This window comes from Corvus kubaryi, unplaced genomic scaffold (assembly GCF_017639235.1).
Source record: "Corvus kubaryi isolate FWS band 111438036 unplaced genomic scaffold, C.kubaryi_AGA036_p1.0 133, whole genome shotgun sequence".
NCBI lineage: Eukaryota > Metazoa > Chordata > Aves > Passeriformes > Corvidae > Corvus > Corvus kubaryi.
The window spans coordinates 29,580,681-29,603,778 of record NW_024580667.1 but is presented as its reverse complement, the minus strand read 5'-3'; the positions used below and the strand labels follow the sequence as shown (position 1 = coordinate 29,603,778).

The window sequence follows — 23,098 nt, the reverse complement described above, 5'->3', positions numbered from 1 at the left end:
TTATTTAGATATGACTTGCAAATCATTTAAACAAGCAGTAGGCACAACCAGTGGGCACTGTGGTTTCAAGCAAGTTTTCATAATTCCTTTTAGATTGGGCTCCATACACAAAATATAGAATCATAAAATACCCTGAGCTGGAAGGGACCCGCATGCATCGAGTCGAACTCCCGACCCTGCACAGGACACCCCCAAGAGTCCCACCATGTGCCTGACAGCGTTGTCCAAACGCTTCTTGAACTCCGTCAGGCTTCGTGCTGTGACCACTTTGCTGTTGAGCTTGTTCCAGTGCCCAACCACCCTCCGGGTGAAAATAATTTTCTTAACATCCAACATAAACTTCCCCATACAATTTCAGGCCATTCCCTTGGGTCCTGTCACTAGCCAAGAGAAAGAACAGTGTCTGCCCCTCCTCTTCCCCTCATGAGGAAGTTGTAACTGCAGTGAGGTCTCCCCTCAGTCTCATCTTCTCCAGGGTGAAAGGACCAAGTGACCTCAGGCCCTACTCATACGGCTTCCCCTCAAGGCCCTTCACCATCACCATGTCCCTCCTTTGGACACTCTCTAAAAGCTTTATATCTTTTCTATATTGCAGTGGCCAAAGCTGCACACAATATTCAAGGTGAGGCCACCCCAGTGCAGAGCAGAGCAGGACAATCCCCTCCCTTGCCCGGCTGGTGATGCTGTGCCTGATGCACCCACCCCAGGACATGGCTGGCCTCCTGGCTGCCAGGGCACTGCTGACTCATGTTCAACTCGCCATCGACCAGGATCCCCAGATCCCCTCCTGCTCTCCAGCATCTCATTCCCCAGCTGGTATGCACATCCAGGGATGCCCCATCTCAGGTTAGGATCTGGCACTTGTCCTTGATGAAATTCATTGCCCAGCCCTCTGCTTTGTCAAGATCTCTCTGCAAGGTCTCTCTGTCTTTGGGAGAGTCAACAACTCCTTCCAAATTAGCACTGGCGAACTTACTTAGTATCCAAAGTCATTTATGATGCTATTGAAGAGCACTGGCCCTAAAATGGAGCCCTGCCAAACTCCATTATTGACAGGTCACCAGCCTGATGTAACCCCACTTACGATAACTCTTTGTGTCTGACCCATGAGCCAGTTGCTCACCCACTGCATCTGTTATCCAGCTGAATGATGCACAGGCACGGCAACAAAACTGATGGGCCTGTAGTTACCAGGGCCATTCCTCTTGCCCTTCTTGAAAATCAGGACAACACTGATGGATGCCAGCACTTTCAAAAGCATTTTCACAGGGGACCCTGCTAACTAGTTCCTTGAGCAGCCTGAAGTCTGCTCTCCTCATATCCAGAGGTAAAGTTTTGCTGGCACTTTTCCTCCTGCCGGCAGAGAACTTAAACTGGATTGCTTTGGGATTGCTGTGGCCAAGATAGCCAACAATCAACACTTCACTTATGACACCCTCTCAATTACCAAACTAAAAAATCAAGGAGGGCACCTTTCCTAGTCAGCTCCCTTAATACTTGTATGAAGAAGTTATCATCCGTGTGTTTTAGGAATCTTCTGGACCTGTTCATACCAGCTGTGTGGTATTCCCAGTTAACATCTGGCAAATTGAAGTCCCCCATAAGGACAAGGGTGGTTGATTTAGAGGTGTCCCTTAGTTTCTTAAAGAATAATTCATCAGTGTAGCCATCGTGGCTAGGTGGCCTATATTAGACTCCCATCAGGACACCTGATTATTTATCTGATTAGTTGTTTGTCCCTTAATCCTTAAATTTCAAAGTAGTTTTTATCCCTCTCTGAATTATGTCAATATGACTACTTTCTTACATTTTCAGTGTGCCAGGTAAGACAAGAGTAAAGTATTTCCCATCCTGGTGCAATAGCTCTTGTCAGCTAGTCAGAATAGACACAACATGATATGCATGACAAAACTTCCAGTCCCCTCAACTTAAAGTTTATAACATGTAGGCACTTGGGAAGGTTTTTCAAAGGAAACTACTTTTGGTTTTGAAAGGTCATATTTTAAAGTTTCTGTAAGTAAATTGAGGAAATTGGGTATTTCTATATTTTTATATAAATTTTGAGGCATTTCAGAAATTTTGTACAGTATTTTACTTCAAGTGCCTACTATATCTTGATCCAAGAGAGGTCTGCAGTAAATGACAGGCTAAGCAGTTAGGTCATGGTTGCAGTTTCAACTTTGAAAATGAGCCCTGGAGAATCAAATTCCCTATTTTATTACAATGCTTCTTACATAATAACAACTAAATGTTGTGTATTTTGCCTAAATGCCAGCAAATGGCCTCAGTTCTGTTAGCATTTCATTGACATTCAGTCTGTGGCTTCATGTTGGCCAAAGCCAATAGTAGTCCCATCTGCCAAGTCTTGCTCCTGCATTCCTAACTCCTTAGCTGCCAGGGAGCAGGAGTCTAAGTATTGTGAGAAACTTGACTTCTGGTTAATTTGAATTTCAAACTACTAATATACATCCCCAACAAACTTATGCTGAAAGATGATTATTTGCCCCAGAGCAGTTTCTCCCTTGAGCGATCAGTCAACATTTGCCTCCGGACTCCTGTCATTGCCTGCCATTAGCAAGTTCACACTTTATTCCCCAGCATCCTTATTCCTTCATGTGTAGGGGCATCACTTTACTGTTCCCAGCCTCTCTTCCTTCCCTGGTAACAGAAGATGCAGAGAAGGCAGAGTTACTGATGTCTTCTTTGCATTGGTCTTTACTTACAAGACCAGCAATGGACAGAAACTGATGCACAGGAAGGTCCACCTGAGTATGAGTTTCTTTACTGGGCAGATGACCTTGCACTGGAAGACATTGTGCAGAGGGGTTGTGGAGTCCCCCTCACTGGAGATATCCAGGAAGCATCTGGACAGAGTCACAGTATTATTAGGGTTGGAAGAGACTTTGGAGATCATCCAGTCCAACATCTCTGCCAAAGCAGGGTCACCTAGACCAGGTTACACAGGAACACAGCAAGGTGGGTTCTCAATGTCTCCAGAGAGAGACACGCGACCCTGTGCCACGTGCTCTGGGATGACCCTGCTTGATTTGGGAGGCTGGACCAGACGCCCCACTGTGGTCCCTTCCAACCTTACTCACTCCGTGATTCTGTTTGCCTCCAAGCTACTGGTTACTAACCTTTCTCGTCTGAAACATTTAGAAGCTACTTTTTTTTTGAAATCAACAGTATAGTTTGCAGATAGCCTCTCAACTACTTAAACATGTCAATTTTGTGTTTTTTTAATCTCTGCATCCCGGCTGTAAGGATGCTCTGATCCCCGTTATCACCGGCCCGGCTCCGCCCGCGGCCCCGCGCCGCTCCCCGCCCCGCTGCGGGACAGGATGTCCCGCCTCCCGCCGCTCTCCCGATTGGCAGAGAGCTCCGCTGGCGTACGGGGGGCCGAGCTTTCCCCGTCTCCAGTAGCGGAGGAGCGAGGGAGGGATCGGAGAGCGGCTTCGCCGGAGGAGGGGTGGGCGGGCGAGGGAAGGAGGGGCGAGGATTACCCGGGGCCGAGCGGGCGGCGGTGGAGCGAGAGCAGGAGCTGCCGTCGTCGCTGCCGCGGCTGCCCGGTGAGTGCGAGAGCCTCGACAGCCCCGTCGGGCTCGGGGGGAGCGCGGAGCAGGGGCGGGAGCGTCCCCGCCCCGTGGAGCGCTGGTGGGCGGGCAGGCGGCGGGGGGAGCGCGGCCTCCGCTCCGCATCTCGGGAGCCCCGCGGGAAGGGGAAGCAGCGCAGGGGCGGCCCCCGCGCCGTGTGCGGCGACCCCTGCCCGGGAGGGGCTCTTCCTCCGCCTCCCGCCCCCGGCCCGCGCCCCCCGTCTGTCCCCGGGCTGGCCCCTGGGTGAGAGCCGCGGCTGGCGGCCGTCAGGGGCGGTGACAGCGGGACGTGAGCGCGGGGGTGGGATGCTGCCGGGAGAGGGGGAGCCCCCGGCCTCGGCCGCCGCCGGGAGGAGGGGGTGCGGGTGACCCTGATAATCGCTTTATGTTGGCCTGCGGCTTGCGTAATCTGCGATCAATTATTTATTTCATGCACCACTTACGGGGCTGAGGGGCAGCGTTAAGGCCTTTGGTGTGGCTCAGTGCAGCAGAAGGGAGGCTTCCTTCCCACGGGTGTGATAGGGAAGGGATGTGGAGGCTTTTTTCTAGGTTCGGATAGTATTCCTAATGCGTCTTTCTCTCCCCGTGCATATTCAGGGAATGTGAACGAGGGAGGTCCTTCTTCATGATACATTTTTAAAGATCAAGTGGAAGCCGTCCTAATCTGAACAAAAATAACCTTGTGTGGTTTACTTCATATGCTAGATTGTCTTTTTTTTTTTTCTTCCGCTCTTTCTGTAGCAGGTTGGGCTGCTCAGCCAGCCTGGAGAGAAGGCTGAAGAAGGAAACATGTCTTCTGATTCTTTTTGTCTGTCTGCTCAAGCAAGGTTTGACTCCAAATGGTTGAAGACAGACTTGCAGGTAAGGAGTTTGATGGTCATATTGCATTGTGACCTTTCAGGCGCTGATGAAGGATGCTTTTAGTCCAAAAAGCTGACAAGTAGAAGACTGCAGCTCTTGAGATAGTGTATATAGGTTTTCCCAAGTATGCTGATTTATAACTGGTTTTGAAGAAACACTAGCTTATTTTGAGCTGCAAATAGATCTGCATTTTCAGTCCAGTTCCTTCTGCTTTGAAACAAGCTGGGCTACATATGTGTGTTATCTTTGCAGACTGTCAAAGCCCCTAGCAGAGTATGTGGCATTTCTGCTAGAACTATACATTCCTATTTAGGCTGTTGCTAAATGTCTTGCCTTCGTATGAGCTAGCAGCTTTAATGCACAGGAGAACTGATGCAAAAGGCAATGGAAATGTAATTTATATTTTTGAAGAATTCAGATTAGATTTACTGTAGTTGTTGGTATCATGAATAGAGGCTTTCCTTAAATTTTGTCCTTTTTGAAGGGAGTCAATTTTTTGTCGAAGGTGCAAGGTTGAAATGGAAGTGGTCTTTGTTGAAATATGCCAGTGTTTGGTGAAAGTTTTCTTTTGTCTTAGAAGATGATTTCTTCATTTAGCAAAGTTGCATGATACGAGGAGGAGGAGGATACTAATGTGTTTTCCCCGTTCAGGTTTTATGATTAAGTGGAAAATATAGAGAAATAGAGTAGTTTGGGTCAGTTATATTTGTTTCAGATGAAATGAGTAACTAAGTCCTTGTCTCTTCGTCTTCCTTTCCCCAGATGTTGCATATAGATTCCTTACTTTGAATAACCTTTCCAAGTTTCAACTCAAAACTAAAATACTTGTTGGGATGGGCCAGCCAGTGTTATTCTTTTCTTACTGTTAACAGTAGTGCTACTGAGAAAGTCTTAAAAATTCTGTCTTTGTGACTTTATCCCAGATTACATGCTGATAGTCTGCATGGCTGAGTTGAGCTGCTCTTATGGTTAGACAAGGATTTTTCCCCGTGCAGTTGTGATTTGGAAGCAGCCTTTCTCCAGTATTTTACATCAAACAAGATAAATTGGAATCAGAAGTGACAGACATAGCCTAAGAGGTTACATTATTTAGTGGGTTTTGAATGTAAATGCTGTGAAATGACAGGGCTTGCTCTTAATTTGGCTAGGTTAATTCTATTTTCATCTTTTGTTCCTACCAAAGTAAAAGTTTCAATCTAAAGTCAGATGTTTTCTCTAATGTAGTAAATAAAGATACTACACAACATTTTGGAGATAAGCGTATTAAGAAATATGGAAATATATTTTTGTTTTCAGAAGGGTGGCTTTTAGATTACAAGTATATTGCTTCAATGATTGTTGAATACAGGAAAATGTATCTGAAAAAGTGGCTACCTTTGTTTGTAACAGCTGCTGACTATGCATTGCCTTTTTTTTCTTCTGTATTATATGGGGTGAAAAATGTGACTGTTCATGTGATTTCTCAGATTTTTCCTTTTTTTGTAGTGCCTTTTTTCTACATCCCTTTTTTTTCTATTTATTTAGACTTTTGGTGGAGGATTTCAGTTGTCATCCCAAGTTTTAAGGGTTATTTTCAGTTTTGTGTATAAATGCAATGAAATATTTGTGATTTATGAGTCTGTAGTTTAGTTAATGTGTTACAGTAATTCCTTTTAATAATAAAAAAATCTTCATTTGCAGCATATTTCTATGAATAAGTGCTCGTACTTATACGAGTTCTTTATAAGTAATAACAAGTTAGACTCTAATTGCCAGGGTACTCCTTTTTTTTTTTCTTCCAGTCAAGCTGTAGTCAAAATAATGAGATTAATGAAATAAGAGAACAGTAATCATTTGTGATCTGCTGGATGCAAACATCACTTCTCTGGAATCTGAAGACAAGCCAGGCCTCCTGGGTATAATATAATTTTCTTATTCGGTTATCTGTTTTTGGTATTACACAGGTCCTCATCACAGAGCTCTTAATTGGATGCGTGTGTTCAGTATTTTGAAAAATGAGCATGTGAATCTTGAGTAGCATCTTTTAATGTATTAAATGGCAGATGTCTTCTGTAAAGGAGAGGGGTTTTGGGCTCTGGAGAAGTTTTCTACTACATGAATGATTATTTTAGCTACTGGTTGACAGACTAGCATGACCTAGCTGCGTGTGGGTATTTTTTTAATAGGTATAAATCCTGTGTCTTAATCCTTTAAGTTCTGTGTGTACTGAATATATAGATTTCCTACCATGCATGTTTTTACTGGCTCAGCTGTAGCCCTATTGGTGTTCAAGAGACTGTCAGCAGGAATTTGAAAAGGTGAGCGTGAGAGGTTTGAAGAAGACACACTAAATTTATGTAAATAGATCAAGATGACTACAAATTGTTTTGAATTGGACCCTGGAACTCTTCACTTCGCAGCTACATTTTAAACTTCTCAGTGTACAGCAGTCCCAAGAATGAGTCAGTGACAGTCCTAGGAGGAACAGAATTATTCTGGGGAATTCTTACCTTGGAGACATACAGAGACTGATTAGTTTTTAAAATAAATTCTTCTGCTGCAAAATTTGGGGTGTATAGCTAGAATTGGAAGTAAAATGGTTTCATTTGATGGCCTAGTAGTCTCCAAAGTACTTTTTTTTACTTTTTTCCTTTGTCACTGTTGTCAGAGAGTTTACCCTTTAGACTTGATAACTGGCAGTTATTGTAGATTAAGCCAATGAAATCTCTCTGAAAATTATTGTATTCTTTTTTGTGATGTTGCGTGAATAATGTAATACACAATATTCTAGTACTATTTGCATTAATAAGTCTGTTACATTGTAGTATTAATGTAATAAGAAAAGAAGGACATGTGGATTGTAGCACAGATTGTGTTTAATCACCTGTGTGCGTCACTGTTGCAGCTGGTGTCCGGGCCAAATTTAAATGTTCTTACTCAGTTTTGGGTTGTTACTGCTGTGAGACAAAGGCAGTGTGATGTAGCATGTTATTACTGTTCTTAAGTGAATATCAAAGGCACAAGTCCTTTTGTAGTAGCCGCGAGCCTCTGGCCTGTAGGATTAACTGATGTGGTGTGAAATGTTAATGGAACTGTATCTTCATGGTGTTTTTTGCTTATATTAATTTTTCTGAAACTGAACAATGCTATTTTAGGAAGCCGAAGTGCTCTACAAAGATCCAAGTGCATCCTATAACTGCTCCATGTCTTTTTACTAACTTTGTAATTACTTGTATGATTTGTGGCTACTAGTGTAATTTTGAGGTGCTCAGAAACATTATTTTACTGAAAAAATCTAAATTTCCTGGTGGAGCAAAATAAAATACACTGCATGTTGCCTGAAAAAACAAACTGTTACAGCAGCTGAAAAATTCAGGGTAGTTCAGGTGAATATGAAAACATCAGTATACAATATTGACATCTGTCAATAGGACGTGTATAACATCACCATTAATAAAATAGTCCTATGAAGTTATAAAATAGGCAGAGTTTAGTGCAGGACACTTTTTCATGTGTCATGTTTAACATAGTCACTCAAAAAGTAAGTCTATCATTTCACTTTCTAATTTATTTATTTAGATTTGAATTAATACTTTGAAAACACCTACCTGTTGATGACTATTACTAGTAGAAACCATCACATTTATAACAAAAGCTGTGTGTAATGGGAGATTGTGTTTTAATGACTGTTCCTAAGGAAGACATTCTTTATTATAAAAAGGGAAGATTAAAATTGTTTACTTAAACCTAGCTACCCAGTTTGCAGAATCAAACTGTGCTTAAAATAATTCTGATTAAATAGATGTACTGTACAACTAAATTAGAATCTTATACAGCGACCTTTAATTAGTGATGGATGAACAACTAAAAACTAGAAGTGCTGTGAGCTAATGGGATGCATGTGTGTGTTCAAATGGAGTTTAATTAGGCTGCTTATTCTGGATCCTGTGGAGAACTGTTGTGCTTAATAGCAGGAGTTAGCGGGAAAAACTTTCATTTTCCTGTAGTGGGGAGAAAAACTTTAGGCAACAGTCAAGGTGGAAGAGCTGTCTGCAAGAAGAATATGAGGCATTTCCATCAGTTTTCATTGAGTTCATGGTTGGCAGACTATTTCTGTTACTATCTTTTTCCAGACATAAAAATGAGTTTTTAGAAATGAAATAGCCACCTTTAAGAGTTGCATTGGTGTGAAATCTTTTTACCCTTCCTTCAAAGTTACATTCGTCATTTTGATTTTCTTGAAAATCCCACTCTTTCTAACAGTGTCTTTACTTGTGATAAGATTATGTAAAGAAATGATGTCTTGGCTATTAAAAGCAAGAAGTTGGTGAAAGTTGCCTTCTCTATTTTGTTACTTTCCTATTAACCTTCTTCTTTGTTTTGGTTTTCTGATCAAAAAAATGAAGGGCTTATTTGGAAGTTCTTACAACAAACTGCAAATGAAGACTCCTTTATATTTAAAGGAAGTGAACTTCGCAGTAGCAATTTTTAAAAATTATTTAAATAATGAAGTAGTGCTGTCTCTCCAAAATAAGTGATTTCCAGATGGAGGAACAAACACTATATGTGGTGTGATAGACTAGAGAAATGAGGTTTAACACATGGGTACAAATATTTGGGCTCGGACAGACCTATTCTTCAGATGTATGAAGATAGTTTCTAGATTTGAGTGAATTGCATTATTTTTCTTTGTGTGTGACTATTAACTGTTAACTTTTCCAGCAAGTGGAAGACCAGCAGCACACTGCTACTATGGGGACGTTTCTAGTTTAACCCCAAATCGAAGTAACTTGGGACTGCTGAACTTTTCTGACTTAGCTCTCTGAGGTTTTGAGCACTGTGTCTAGGTCTAGTGGTGTTCCACTGTGCTTTGCATAGGTGTGATAAGCAGCTGGGGTTTCAGGGCATGCTTCATTCAGCAGGGAAGGAAGGAAGCTAGGACAAAATACTAAGACAACAATGAGAAAGGAAACACGAATTGAATGGATTCAAAAAAGCAAGAACAGAAGAGAGACTTAGGAAGGGACTTATTGTTCTGTGATTTTCCTTGCTATTACTGGGCTGAAAAAGTTTTTCGATTTAATATTTTTTTGAAGAGAAATGTTTTTTTCATATAGTCTAAAATACAGCCAAAGGCTAATGCAAAAATAACTGAATAGAAGAACAGATTCTTCACTACCCTTGCTGGCAATTCTGTGGTGAAGATTATTTAAGTAGCTTGTATTTTAAATCCATATTGATGTTCTGTGATTATGAAGTCAGTTTCTTAAACTTACAGTGCAGTTATATAACCAGGAATCCCACCTGAGTCAATCCTCGTCCTTATGTGTCATTTTATTTTCCTGGCTTCATTTTTCTTGAGTTCAAGCTAACTTTTATGAAGGCTTCTATGCTTTTTGCAGGGAAGTTTATGAAACCACATTGAGAACATAATCTAATGTACTACATAGAATGCATCTGATTTAAATAGTTGTCTTCAAAACAAAATCAGAGCTGCTGATTATTCTTTAAATAATCTATTAAAAGCAAAATTGTAGCAGTGCTTTGAGAATTCTCACGACCTTATCCAGTTATGGTTGCAAGATTTCATTTTCTTGAAATGCAAGGAAATGTTAACACCAGTGTCCTACTGTCTAGAGTTGATGGGGATGGACGGGAATTTCACTGCCAGCCCTGTTGGAGGCTGGCAGCAGCATATGTCAGCAACCAAACTAGATACCCCTTGGACTTAATCAGATGTTGTACCAGACAGAATAAATCACAGTTTAACTGCAGAGATAAGATTAAAAAAAGATTAGAGTGGAGGCAGCCCAGTTTACAGAAGTTCACTTTCAAGTCTCCTTAGGCCCTTGCTTTTTTAGTTTGGGATAAGTGAGCAGGGCTGAGCCTTAGGTCTGCGTGGGAACCGTGTATTTGTTGAGATAAATGGCTTTGAAGTGCAGAGATCGAGACATGGTCTGGGCATGAAAAAGTGTGACAAATGATGGAAGAGGCTTGGTGTTTCTGAAGGTGAGATGTGTAGGAGATGGGGATTGAGAGGAGGTCAGTAGATGTCATGGGAAAGGACAAGGGAGATTTTTAGCATCTGGAGTGAGTAGGAGGATTAAGATCATGGGCCAAAGTTGCAAGGCAGTGGATGGTAGTATTGGAGTATAGAGCTGCTGTTGTCCTGGTCTTGGGAAGGAAGCATATAAGTGGTGGGGCAAGCAGGGCCTTGAGGGGGAGATTTACGGAGGGTACATCTCTGGTACTGTTGTCTGTTGTAAAAGTTCGGTTAAAACTTATTCTTAATTTGCTAATTTACTGAGTTTGTTTTAAGTTCATCCCTTTAAACGTTTTCAAATGAAGTTACTAAATTATTAGAGGGAAAGATGTTCATATGAATCAAGCAATCTAGTAAAAGAGTGTTAGACTTCACAAAACACAAGTGGCTGCTCTTGTGTTTGGAACTCCAGTAGGTCAGGAGCAATGAGGACACCAACCAAGTGTGTTTTTCTTCTCTTGCACTGTACCACCAATTGCCTTGTGAACATTCTTCAAATAATTTAGTATAAGTACCTTTTTCTTTTTTTTTTTTTTTTTTTTGAGAAAAGAAACCAGAGAAATCTTTTCAAATTTGTTCTGAACAAAGTTCTAGTTCTCTAGTTTGAACACTGAGATGTGTTGATAGACTCTTTACGAATGACTGAATATGAGAGGTATTGGTAGGAGCAAAAGAAGAAAGTAATATGTACTTGTTCTCGCTAGTCATAAAATACTGTAGGAAGAAAAAAATGCGGGATTGGGCAATCAAAGCAGACATTTGACTTTTCTACTACACAGATGAGTGTTATCTTCAGCTGCAAGTTTCACAGGGTCACAAATGTTTGAGATTGGAAGGGTCATCTAGTTGGACTAGAGGTCATCTAGTCCAACTCTCCTGTTCAAGCAGGGCCACCTAGAGTCCAGTGCCCAGGTCTGCGTTTGAATGTCTTTCGAATAGCTCCAAGAATTGAGGCTCTACAACCTCCCTGGGCACCTTGTGCCACTGCTTGGTCACTCTCTCACAGTGAAAGTGTGTTTCCTGGTGGTCAGGGGGAAGCCCCTGTGTTTCAGTTCACACCCACTCCTGCTGGTCCTGTCACTGGGTACCACTGAGCAAAGCCTGGATCCATCTTTTTTACACCTTCCTTTCAGATTTTATATATATATACATATATATATATATATATATATATGTAGATGAGTGTTCTTCCCAAGCCCTTTCTCTCTGCCTTTCTTCATTAAAAGGGTGTTCCAGTCCCTTAATCATTTTCATGGCTCTTTGCTGAGCTCTTTCCTTTTTGTGCGTGTCTCTCACGCTGAGCCCAGCACTGGACCCAGCATTCCCAAGTGCAGAATAGAGAGGAAGGATCACCTCCCCAAACCTGGCAACACTCCTAATGCAGCCCAGGTCATACATTAACGTTCTTCATGGCAAGGGCACACTGGTGGTTCATGTTCAATTTGGTGCCCACCAGGACTCCCAGGTTCTTTTCTGCAGAGCTGTTTCCCAGCAGGTCAGCCCCCAGCCTGTACTGGTGCCTGAGGCTGTTCCTCCCCAGCTGTAGGACTCTGCACTTCTTGTTTAGCTTCATGAGGTTCCTGTCAACCTGTTTCTCCAGCTTGTCAAGGTCACTCTGCATGTCAGCACGACCCTCTTTTGTATCAACCACTCCCCATTTCTGTTGGCTAAAAGAAATATTTCTCTTCGGGGAGCTGTAAATTTTCTATTGTGATAATGTAATTTTGAGATTATGAAAATAAAATTGTGTAAATAACTTATCACTTAAAACCTCAGACTTTTCTTTCACTTTTGGCTATTATATATAGCAAATACTGGGTATCTGCTGAATGTTGAGTAGATTAATAGTCATTTTGTTACAGCTGAAATTAGGTTGCCCTCAGTTATGACAGATGAATTGGTAGTAAATACTGTTTCTTAATTATCCTTTCAGCTGGTTCCTTTGATTATTGCTGTAAAGTAAGTCCAGTGTTTCTTTACATTCAAACTTGTCTCCTTTTTCCCCTCCCCCCAACACAGATACTGCTGACAAAATGTTAACTACAACCTAAGTAGTAGGCAAAATTGTTTATCTGAAGGCTGCTTATGGTGAGGTATTTGGAGAGGGAGGTGGAACTCTGTGACCTGTAGTCTTCGTGGTTCCTCTATCTTTTTGCAACATACCAAGAAAGTTACTTTGATACGACTTTGAACCTAACCCGAGGCTGAAGATATTTTGTTTACTTTTTCAGTTTTTAGTTGCGCGAAAGAGTTGAGTGAACTTTATGCCATGTAAAAGGATTAGAGGTTGAAGTGGAGAAAACAGTTCCTGATTCTGCTTTATATGAATGCTCTCAAAAGTAATAAGTAAGTTTTCTGAAATAGAACAGTGCTGCACTATGAAGAACCTGGCATTCAAAGCCTGGAGACATTTAGATTCTATGGGCTGTGACAATAATTTTCCATACCAAGGTGATCTGAGAATGTAAAGTAAAATGTGTAAAAAAGACAATTTATTAGAGAAAGATCTTTAATTTGTGCAAACTGTAATTTATTATGCAACCCATCTGGAGGGTTGCCTCACTTGCTATTTTTCAAGCTTGTATTTTAGGGTAGGTTAGCATTTAACAGGTGAAAGTTTAAAAAAAAAATCTATCACCATTATGTGAGCCAAAATCAGTGAAACAGTTATTTTGCTATTTTACACAAGAAAAAAACTCTGAAAAGTAAATTCTCTAGGTATTCCACTAAAATATATGACCACATCTAAAGAAGGAAAAAGTGAACGCCATTTATTGTTGAAATATTCATAGACTGGGAACAATCAAGAAAATCAGTTCATGGCGAATTATTTTTTTTTCTTGTTGAAATGCAGCTTCAGCTTATTCCAGTTTTTAAAAAATGAAGCGAAATGTAAAGCTTTTAGCAAAAGACAAATCTTTGCAAAAGCTCTTTGTGCTGTTTGGCGCTGAAGAACAGGGACTGTACCTTTCAGTAAAGCATGGTCAGAGTTTGATTCTGGTGCTGTACAATTGATAAATCACAGATAAAATTAATAATGTCTAGCTCACACTTCATGATTCTTTTCCTTCTTATGCCCGTGATCAGGCAATAGTAAGTGACAGACACATACAATGTGTCAGCTCATATTTTATGCTAAAAGAAGAATTAGTGAAGTCATTAATACATGTTGGAGTGCATTTCTGAAGTATGCAATATGAAGTCAAGAAACTACTGTGCTCGTTTAGTGTGTTATAGTGGTGTGAAAGCGTGCAACTTGTCTTTTAATTCGTGTTAACTGAGATGAGCTAGATCAGCAAATGTCTTCCCTGCTGGTGGGTGTCTCTCATAAAACCTGTAATCTTTAATCATTAAAATATATTTTATTTTGACCTATTTCCTTGAGACAAGTGGTCTTCTGTGTGTAATGGTAAATATTTTATGGCAGTTCTAAGCCACATCTTTGTATTACTTCTCAGCTGAAACACTTTGGATTTGAGTGCTAGTTACATGACACAAAGATGCTTCTGAGTAAGCCTTCAGCAGGTGGTGGGTTGTTGATTTTTTTTTTGGTTGTTTTTTATTTGTTTGGTTGGTTGGTTTTGTTTTGTTGCTTTTTGGGTTTTTTTGTTTGTTTGGGTTTTTTTTTAATGTGGTCCACTGCACCACTTGGGTATGCAGAAAGTATTCTGTTTCTCAGTTTCATGTCCTGCCCTCCTCCCTTATGCTACACAGTTGTGAATTACAGCCTGGTTATTATGGAATTCGCTTGGGATGTAGATACCTGTTTTACAGCGTTTTATAAAGCAGAAAACATCAACAGAAGTGAAGTTATCCTGGTCATTAGGATCCTTCAAGGGAGATCCAAATTCCTAAATCATTAGGAGATTTGTGTTACAGCCAGTGCTTTTGTGAGTGGCTCCAGCTAGCAGAGTCTATATTCTGTTGCCAGTATTTGTCCTCTTGAACACAAAGTCTATTGGGAGCTGACCTGGGCTGGGGCAGCCCTTCGCTCTTCCTCTGGGTGCAGCTGGTTTTAGGCTTGATCATTCCATAATCTGCTCCTTCATGGGAGGGGAGGCATTGTAGCAGTTGGAAAGAAGAGGGAGGGTTGTGAGAGATGCTTTGCACAGCAGGACCAGATTGAACTGGCTGAATTCATTTACAAATCTGTGCCTTGATGTCATCATTCTGGTTAAGATGCCCAGCTCTTCAGTTGCTGGTTGGCAAGGGGACTGTATGTTTCTCTGTCTTGAGATTTTATGCAGCTTGACTTTGTTTGAATAGCTTTTTCCGAAGGGAAAAAGGGCACCCCACACCCTCTCAGCCCTCCAGCCCCCAACTGATGTCATCTTGAATGGGTGGATAGTTCTGAGGTAACCAGATCCATGTGTTTGATGAGATTTGTCACCAAAAAAAAGTTCATTTTGCCAGACTTGAATCTAAAATTTACTGTTTTGCACTTTTAACCTGAAAATAGCATAGCTAGACAATCAGAGGTTCTGAAGAGCATTTTAATCCCTGTCCTACATGCATACAATGTCATTTCCGATGAGATGGTGCATGTGTTTTCTTTCTTCTGGGATGATGTATAAAATCAGATGTATTTTAAATGTTAGCTTGAGAGAAAATTGTTGTGTGTAACTATATATAATGTATTATTTTTAACAGCTTGCTTTTACACGAGATGGACTATGCGGCTTGTGGAATGAAATGGTAAAAGATGGAGAGATTGTATATCCTGGAACAGAATTAATACAGAGTGGTGAGCTACCTCCAAAAAAAGGTATGGATTTCAAATTTCTTCTTATTTGTTCATTTTTTCTTTCACTGTAATGATGAAAATTGACTTCAGCTTCCATACTGTCACAAAACTTTGATTTATCATTACCTCTCTATACAATTTGCAGGTGTTAATGTTTTGAATTAAATACATTTGAAAGTGATTTCTTAGAATTGTACAGAAAGGTAGCATCTAAGCCTCCAAATGAAGGCTTAAATCTGTTCCAGCCTTGTGAAATTTAACTTTGTAACTAGGCATGTTATTATGAGAGAGGCTTGGCAGTGTCTTTTTGTTTGGTATGCTTGGTGTGTTTACAGCTGAAGCCTTTGTTTAAAGGAAGTGGACTGAGGAATGGGATAAAGCTGATACTGCTATTTCTAATTTTGTTTACAGTCTTCAGAACGTAGCTAAAAGGTCAGCTAAAAAACTGTGCACAATCTGCCTGAGAATGTAGTGCATTTTTTTGTTTGTTTGTTTTTTAAGTTTTCCAGTGTACTTGAGAGCAGTTCAAATGCTGCAAATGGCAGAGTAATACATCTATTTAGAGAGATTACTTCGGTGGAGGTGGATTTTGTTTTGTGATGGACAGTGGGGTGATTCTGCTCTTGCCTTTTTTTTCATCTTCACCACAAAAGTGGTACTCCTTGACTCCTTATTGAACAGAAAATTAAATTGGTCAAAAAGGAAAGTATTTGTTTCCTGATCTGGCTGAAATGGACTCACCAAATGGTCAGATAAGTTTTGTCAGTAATTTTTAAGATTCCCAGATAAATGAGAGATGGGTAGGAATACTGCCTTTGGTAACAGTGAAGTATTATCTTAGCACCTGTTACTTCCTGAACTATACTGTGGGATAAGACATGATATTTCAAACCAATAATGCTCAATTACTCATGTAGACAGTTTTTTCATACCTATAGTATGCCTCCTTTAAAAATAGGAGGAATGGATGTGTTTTTGACTAGAGGAGGTAATTTCTACAGGAAATAAGATACAATAAATAATTTATGAGAGAAGAATGAATTATACATTTACTTATCAAGTGTGTAAGCTTTGTAGGTTATGAGTGGCTGCATGCTGTAATAAAAACCAGGTTATGCTCCTAACTGTTTCAGAGTTAGAAAACTTTTGTCTTCCGTATGCAGCTGGCCATTTGGAATATTATTGTTGACACTGGGTGAAAATACAGCTGGTCTTATCAGAAAGGATACTGCAAAACTGCTCATGAAATGAGTGGAGGTAGAGTAATAATTTGGATTGGCTAGTTCCATGTATATTAATAACAGGTGTTGCAAACTTGATGCAATAGAGGGAAGGATTACCTCCTAAATGAATTGTAGGAAATGCTTTCCTGTTCACTGACAGCTCATGATAGGGGTGTTGTGGTGGTCATAGTACAACAATTCAACACACTATGCTTTCATGTAGAAGACAGATAGAAACCATCTGTAATACCAAAGACTATATATTATACTAATGAGTAAGTACCTGCTTTGCAAATGAAATTGATGAATTGATCTTTTTGTGCCAAATACTTACACATTGTTTTTGGAGTTGTACTAGTCTTTGACAGAAGACTGTTCTTTCAATATCTTTATAGCTAAGTACCTGCAGAGAATTGAGATTTTTGTTAGTTACAGTGCTGAAGTGCTTTTAGTAATTCTGAGAAAGCTTATAGAGAGATGTCATAGGATAATTGTTTCTAATTTTCAGGGTAATCCTTGAAATATCAGCTAGGAAAATGCAATCTGTCACTTCTGATGCTAGATATAGACAGCAGTATAAAGTAAAAATCCAGAAGTGCTAAATCAATCATCTGTGACTTCACTTGTTTGTCCACACTTAGGATGCTTATTCTGAACAGCGATGAGAATTCTTTGTTTTAGATGCTGGATATATGTGTGTACACATGTCTTAGAAGGTTCAAAAATTTATAATGTGTTAAATACTGTAGGATACTGTTACTTAAAAATACAGAGTTTCTGTCACTTTACTGTATAAATAAGGCTTTTTTGTTACCCTAAAATGTCAAAGCTGTGATGATGGTTTTGAAAGCTTTCTTATATCCATAGTGGTCGTGGTGAAGGCAGACTTCCACTTGTTGCTTCCAGTACTGTATTGTGGTGAGTTGACCTTAGCCAGGTGCCAGCCCTTCCAGCTCCTTGCTTGCTGCCCCTCCTCAGTAGGACAGAGGGAGAAAATAAAAGGGAAAAGCTTGGGGGTTGAGGTAAAGCCGGGGAGATCACTTACTGGGTACTGTCGTGGGCAGTTTATTTTAGTGCCAGTTAAGATAGAATTGGATGGTAAGAAGGATAAAAACTAAAACACCACCTTCCACTTCTCTTTGCATCTGCAGGAGTTAAGGGTAGGATTACATAGCACAGATCACACATGTTCCTTTTCACAGCTGGAGGGTGTATGTTCTTCTGCATAGGTATTTCCAAAACATCTATTTCTTGAAGCACCGCAGTAGTTCAGGAATTTAAATAACAGTTTGTTCAGGCTCTTAACTCCTAGGATTAATGTATGAACTGGGTTTCGGTGAAGATAACCTTCAAAAATGCTACTGTGTTGGCCTACAGGATTCTAAAATACATCTATCTTGCTTACCAGACTTGAGTTTTTAGAAGAAAAAGGTAATCAAGGCTATTTTTGGTCAGTGTCAATCTAATTGTATGTTTGATTCTGTTAGGCAGTAGTGAATCATGGAACCAGAAAAATTGTTGATCAGTTTGCACCTCTGAACTTGCAGCTCAAGTTGTTTCATGAAATTAAAATCTAAAGTATTTACATCTGTTTAGTTGGTACTTACTTTTTTGCATAAATGATCTACAAATATAATTCAAGGGGAGAGGGAAACATACATACAAGTAATGAGATTTATATAAAACCCAGTGGTTTTATATGAAAAGCAGTATAGATTAATGTCAGTATTCAGAGTTTGCTGCTAAATTGACTAATCTGGAGTTAAACAAGAGGGGTTGCTGTACGTGGTCCCTTTTATTCAGTCTGTTTTAAGAAGCTTTGATTTAAGCCCATCCATTATAAGTCTATTTCTTCACTACTGCTGTAGCTCTCTGTTGATGCTGACAGGACTGTTCAGAAGCAGCGCTTCATTCTGTCAGTGGATATTAGTAGTGGCAGTAGACTGGAAGAACATGCTATTGATAACAAAAATCATTCCTTTTTTCTCTAGGAAGAATATAGAAGTAGTGCTTTTTTTTTTTTTTTTTCTTCCCCTCCTGTTAGCAAGAATGTTTGATTAGGAATAAGCTCTTTGTTTTGAATTCGTGGCACTTTCAGAAAAACATATTTGATAAGTGTGTTCAACTGAATGTGTTTGCATGTTTCCAGGTACCATCTGAGGACACAGCTGTTGACAGCAGTGATGTCCAAATACAGGTGCACTTGTAGCATTGCATGTACTTAAAAGATAATCAGGCTGCCCTCAGGAAATTTGGATTAGATTAATACCTTGTATATGGGAACCTATGTACTGAAAATAATAAAAAGTAGTAAATAATATTATTACTAAATTTTCAAGTTAGAGAACCATTACTGTAAAATTTTAAGACATACCAGTCAACTACACAGGTCTATTTTGTGGGTTGCTATTTTTTATTTATTTTTGATTCCTCAAACTTCATAGGTGGAAAATTCTGTTTCAATTAGCTGTTTTAAGTTCCAGGACAAAAATATAAAATCGTCAGTTTCATACCTCTGTCCTGCCTTTGGTAAACACTGTGGGCTTCCTCTTCTGTTCCCCCTTACCTGAAAGTTGGATCTTTCTCAGCCTGGTGCCACTGAATCCATAAACCTCATTCAGTGTTGCACCTGCAGGCAGGTTAAATAAAGTCTAAATGCCACAAGCAATTCCAGAGAGGCTGGCAGAAACAAAATATTTATGACAAGAATAGCAGTATGTGGGAATTGGTTATGGTGGCTGCTGTTCAGACCACGTTATAAATCAAACTTTAGTAGTGTGCAGGCATGAAGGCTGGCTCCTGCTTTGAGCCTCCTTTTTTGTGTAAGGGAGAAATTGTTAAAAGTGAGAAGTGCCACTTCTCTGCTTCCCCTGACCCGGCTATGTACTCAGTGGTTCAAGAATTCAGTGCTCAGCTGTGGATTATCATACTCTCTCTGCAGGATAGGGAAGTCTTTAGTCACCCTGTAGGACAATTTGATTTCATAAATGTAAAATGCTCTATTGTAAATTCAAAATATAACTTAAAGAATGTATTGTAAAAAAATTAGTGTACCAGGGAAGAAAAGAAACTTTATTTATGATTAGGGTTAGGAGATCACAGTCTATCATCTTGACTCAACCTAGAAGGCTGCATAAATATGGTTTGCAAATGGTAAGGCATGTGTCCTTCCATCCCAAATAACTATCAATTTTGTGTATGTATGTATATGTGTGTGTGTGTAAAAAGTAAAGGATTTTTGACAGAAAATATACTGCAGCTGAAATATTTCCTGGTTCTGGGACTGCCAAGTACTGGTTTAGGGTGGTTATAAAATACAGCTCTTGTCTAAAGCACTCTGTGTGACTTTTTGCCCTGTGAGGGGCAACATCTGTAAGGAAACTGTTGCCAGCTTTCTCTCTGGACTGAGGGATTCCCAACTACCTGAGTTCATTGGCATTTCAGAGCAGACCAAGACCGTACTGTAACAGGTGGTGGAGGCGACTAAACAGTGTCAGGTTTTTTTCTTCATGGATTATGAAATGTAAGTTCCATTTTTAGTGCTTCCTTTTTATCCTCCATTTGTACCAGATTAGGCTATGGCTGTGCGAGATGGTGCACACATGGTGAGCTACTGTGCTTTGATTTGGGAGCTAATTTCTAGTTGAGAACGGTTTCTGCAGTTGCTCAGTTTTGACTGGCTATGCCTACCTGCCTCAGCATGGAAGCATAAGGCTGTAAAGTAAAACATAATGAAGAGAAAGTTCATTCAGGGAGATGTTACGCAGTTGTTTCCCCCACCACAATATTCACAAAATTAAGTTAAATCATGCTGATGCAGTGCACTGTATTTTTGCATGCACTATTTTGAAAACTGTCTTACTACTTGTTACTTTGGCCTGTTCTGGCTTTGCTCAAGATTTTTCTCCTCCATGCCCCTCTTTCTGAAAACTCCTTGGGTCTCCCTGTTTAAAAATCTTTCATGAAGCATAACAAAACTTCCACAATTATGATGTCTGTGTTGCTGGTTTCAGTCTAGACTGATACCAGCTTTGTCTGTTATGCGACAAGTGTTTTTTTGCAAATATAGTGAACCATCTTTGTGGAACAATTTGACATGGTCTTTTAATGTGATTTTTAGCTCATCTGCTTCCCACTTTTTCTCTCACTGTTCCTCTTTTCAGTTCATACAGACAATGTGGATTTACATGTCAGGGTTGTTTTTATTACATAAAAAGCTTGAGTTCCCACCTGGATTGGGATCTTCTCCATTTGCAGTGAGGAGTTTGACAAAATGACTAAGTTCGTAGCCCTTGGTTGTCATCCCTTGCCAAGGTTCTGTTAATAAGTGTAACAAGTTCTCCTACAGCTGCCTGCAAAACAGTATCTTGGCACAGCACCCTTCTACCCACTAACTAAAATTCCAGACCCTGAAAAGTGTGTCTCTAGACGTGTGGGTGAGTGCAGAAACAGTGAGATTATGGTGTTACTGTGGAAATACTCTGAACCACTGGGGCTGAACAGGGTCCTTTAATGGTCTATAATGGATTCTGTATTTTCAGTGTTATTTGCATGTGCGTTTGAATAGAAACAGCTGGATTACATCACATTCTGGACATTGTTATCAAACCTAGTGACTTATAGGTTGTTCCTCAGTGTTTGGGGGACGCAGTTACGTTCTCCGATTGCCACTTACAAGAGGTATATACAAATTGCATTCTCCTGTTCTCAAGTGACTTTCCTATCTCTTCCTTGGCCCACAGTCTCAGCCCCATCATGGATACTGCAATTAACGTCTCCTCTTCTTTCCTTTTCTTCCTGCTCTTCAGTCTTCATCTTGCACCTCCTGAGCACTAGTGTCAGTTATAGGTTAGGAAACAGTGGCTTTAATTTAAAATTTGTGTAATTAAGGCTCCCCCAAAAAGCTTTATTTTAGGAGGTGCTATTGTCTCCAGTTAAAAAAATGTTAACGAAGAGCCAATCACAGATCCAGTTCCAACCAGATTAAGCATTAATTTTCTGTCAGGCCAGATGGAAAGAACAGTTCCATGCTTTTGTACATTGTGATAGGTGTATTTTGTACGTTCTGAGGTAATGAGAGCCTTTGATCTCACTCTATGAGTGTGAGGCAGGCTGCAGTCAGATGTTCTGTGTCTGGCTACTGATGTGAACCTCTTGATTATTCTTTTCTTCTGATTTATGCTGGTACAAATGCAGGTTTTTTGGAGCGTGTGTGGGGTGAGAGAGGAAAGAAGACAAAATACTAGTGATTATCTTTCATGTTGTGGCCAGGACATTTAGGGAGGGAGTCTGTGGACTAGATTGGCAGATAGGAATGAGGGATTGGTCAGTTTTTAGGAGCCAGGTAAAAATGACTGGAACTAAACTCTTCATGGATAAGTTTCAAATGCTGGACTTCAGAAATTCTGAGTGGTATGGTTTGAAAAGAAGGTCAGGGTGAGGAAAGTAGTTGGCCATGTGTCCCTCAATTGCAATGCAGTCTTATGCATTGAACTGACTGGAGGTATGGATATGGAAATCCATATTCCCAGTATAAATAAGGAGAAACTTCCAGCTGTCTAGTTCTACTGTGTTTAGAAATTGGGACTTTCATGCAGCCTTTGATTACGGAGGTAAGTGACTAATGTCTGTGTTCTGTCTTTGTGAAAGTGGTCTCAAAAGGATTGCACGTGGTGTTTGTTGCCTGGGCAGAAAATGGTGGAATTATTTTCATTACTTGCTAGTAATTACTAAGATGCTAGATATTTTACAGATGTTGACATACTGCTGCATAAAATTAGTGTAAATGCCAATATATAGCTCTTCTTGATTTTGAAATTAAGGCTACTGCTGTCTTTTTTTATTTTGTTGGAAATGGAATATAAAAGCAAGTAAATACTACAGAAATAGGAATAGTTGGGAGCAAAGTCTGACTCAAAGTGCCTCCTTTGCAGTACTGTGTATTACAAATCCTTTGCAAGTCTTACAGGATAGTATCTATATTAGATGTTCATCATCCTGAGGAGGTTATAGAAGTGATTTCTGGATTGTAAGGTCACTGTCTTACGAAATGTAACATGAGACCCAGCACCTGTGACAGTTAACTGTCCTCCCCCCACCCTGTTCTCTTAATGATAGACTATATTTCTGTCAGCTGGTGGGCTGGGGATTTCACCTTTACATTTCTAATCTAGACCTGAATCCCAGCTTGAACTGAAGGTAGTTTAACTGGTCTTTTTTTTTTCCCCCCTCCCTTTTGTTTTCTTTAGATGATAGCACTGAATGCCAAACTGCGTCAAAGAAAGAAGAGCAAAACGACAAAGAAAAGAAGGATGAAGAAGAGACTCCACTGCCCACTTACAGGGCCAAATCGATTGTTGAGAGTTGGGTGTGGGGTAAACAACCAGGTATTACAGCTGTTTTGGTCATTGTCACTGACATTACATATTCTATATTGATCACTACTTTTGTAGCATCAGGAAGTATTTGTATCACATGTGCTTGCTGACTGATGCATCTGCTAGGTTAGTGAAATAAGTTGAGTAAGTGGCTAACTGTGATTGAAATTAAACATTTGCTGTAATTAATTTCAGATTTAATTAGACTCTTGACTCGAAGAGTCAATTTGCCCCTTTCAGGCTGCTTGAAGGAATGACGGACTGACTTGGAATAAATG

General features: G+C 40.1%; 1 protein-coding gene across 1 annotated transcript in view; it reads left to right on the top strand.

Annotated features, from left to right (window-relative positions):
- Positions 1-3,486: 3,486 nt before the first annotated feature.
- The window catches only part of HERC2 (HECT and RLD domain containing E3 ubiquitin protein ligase 2), a 104,874-nt gene continuing 85,262 nt past the window's right edge, over positions 3,487-23,098 (top strand). Inside the window, exons 1-4 of the mRNA XM_042041265.1 lie at positions 3,487-3,569; positions 4,335-4,454; positions 15,127-15,241; positions 22,692-22,829. Coding sequence (XP_041897199.1) covers positions 4,383-4,454; positions 15,127-15,241; positions 22,692-22,829 — 325 coding nt within the window. The 5' untranslated portion in view covers positions 3,487-3,569; positions 4,335-4,382. The remainder of the gene's footprint in view (positions 3,570-4,334; positions 4,455-15,126; positions 15,242-22,691; positions 22,830-23,098) is intronic.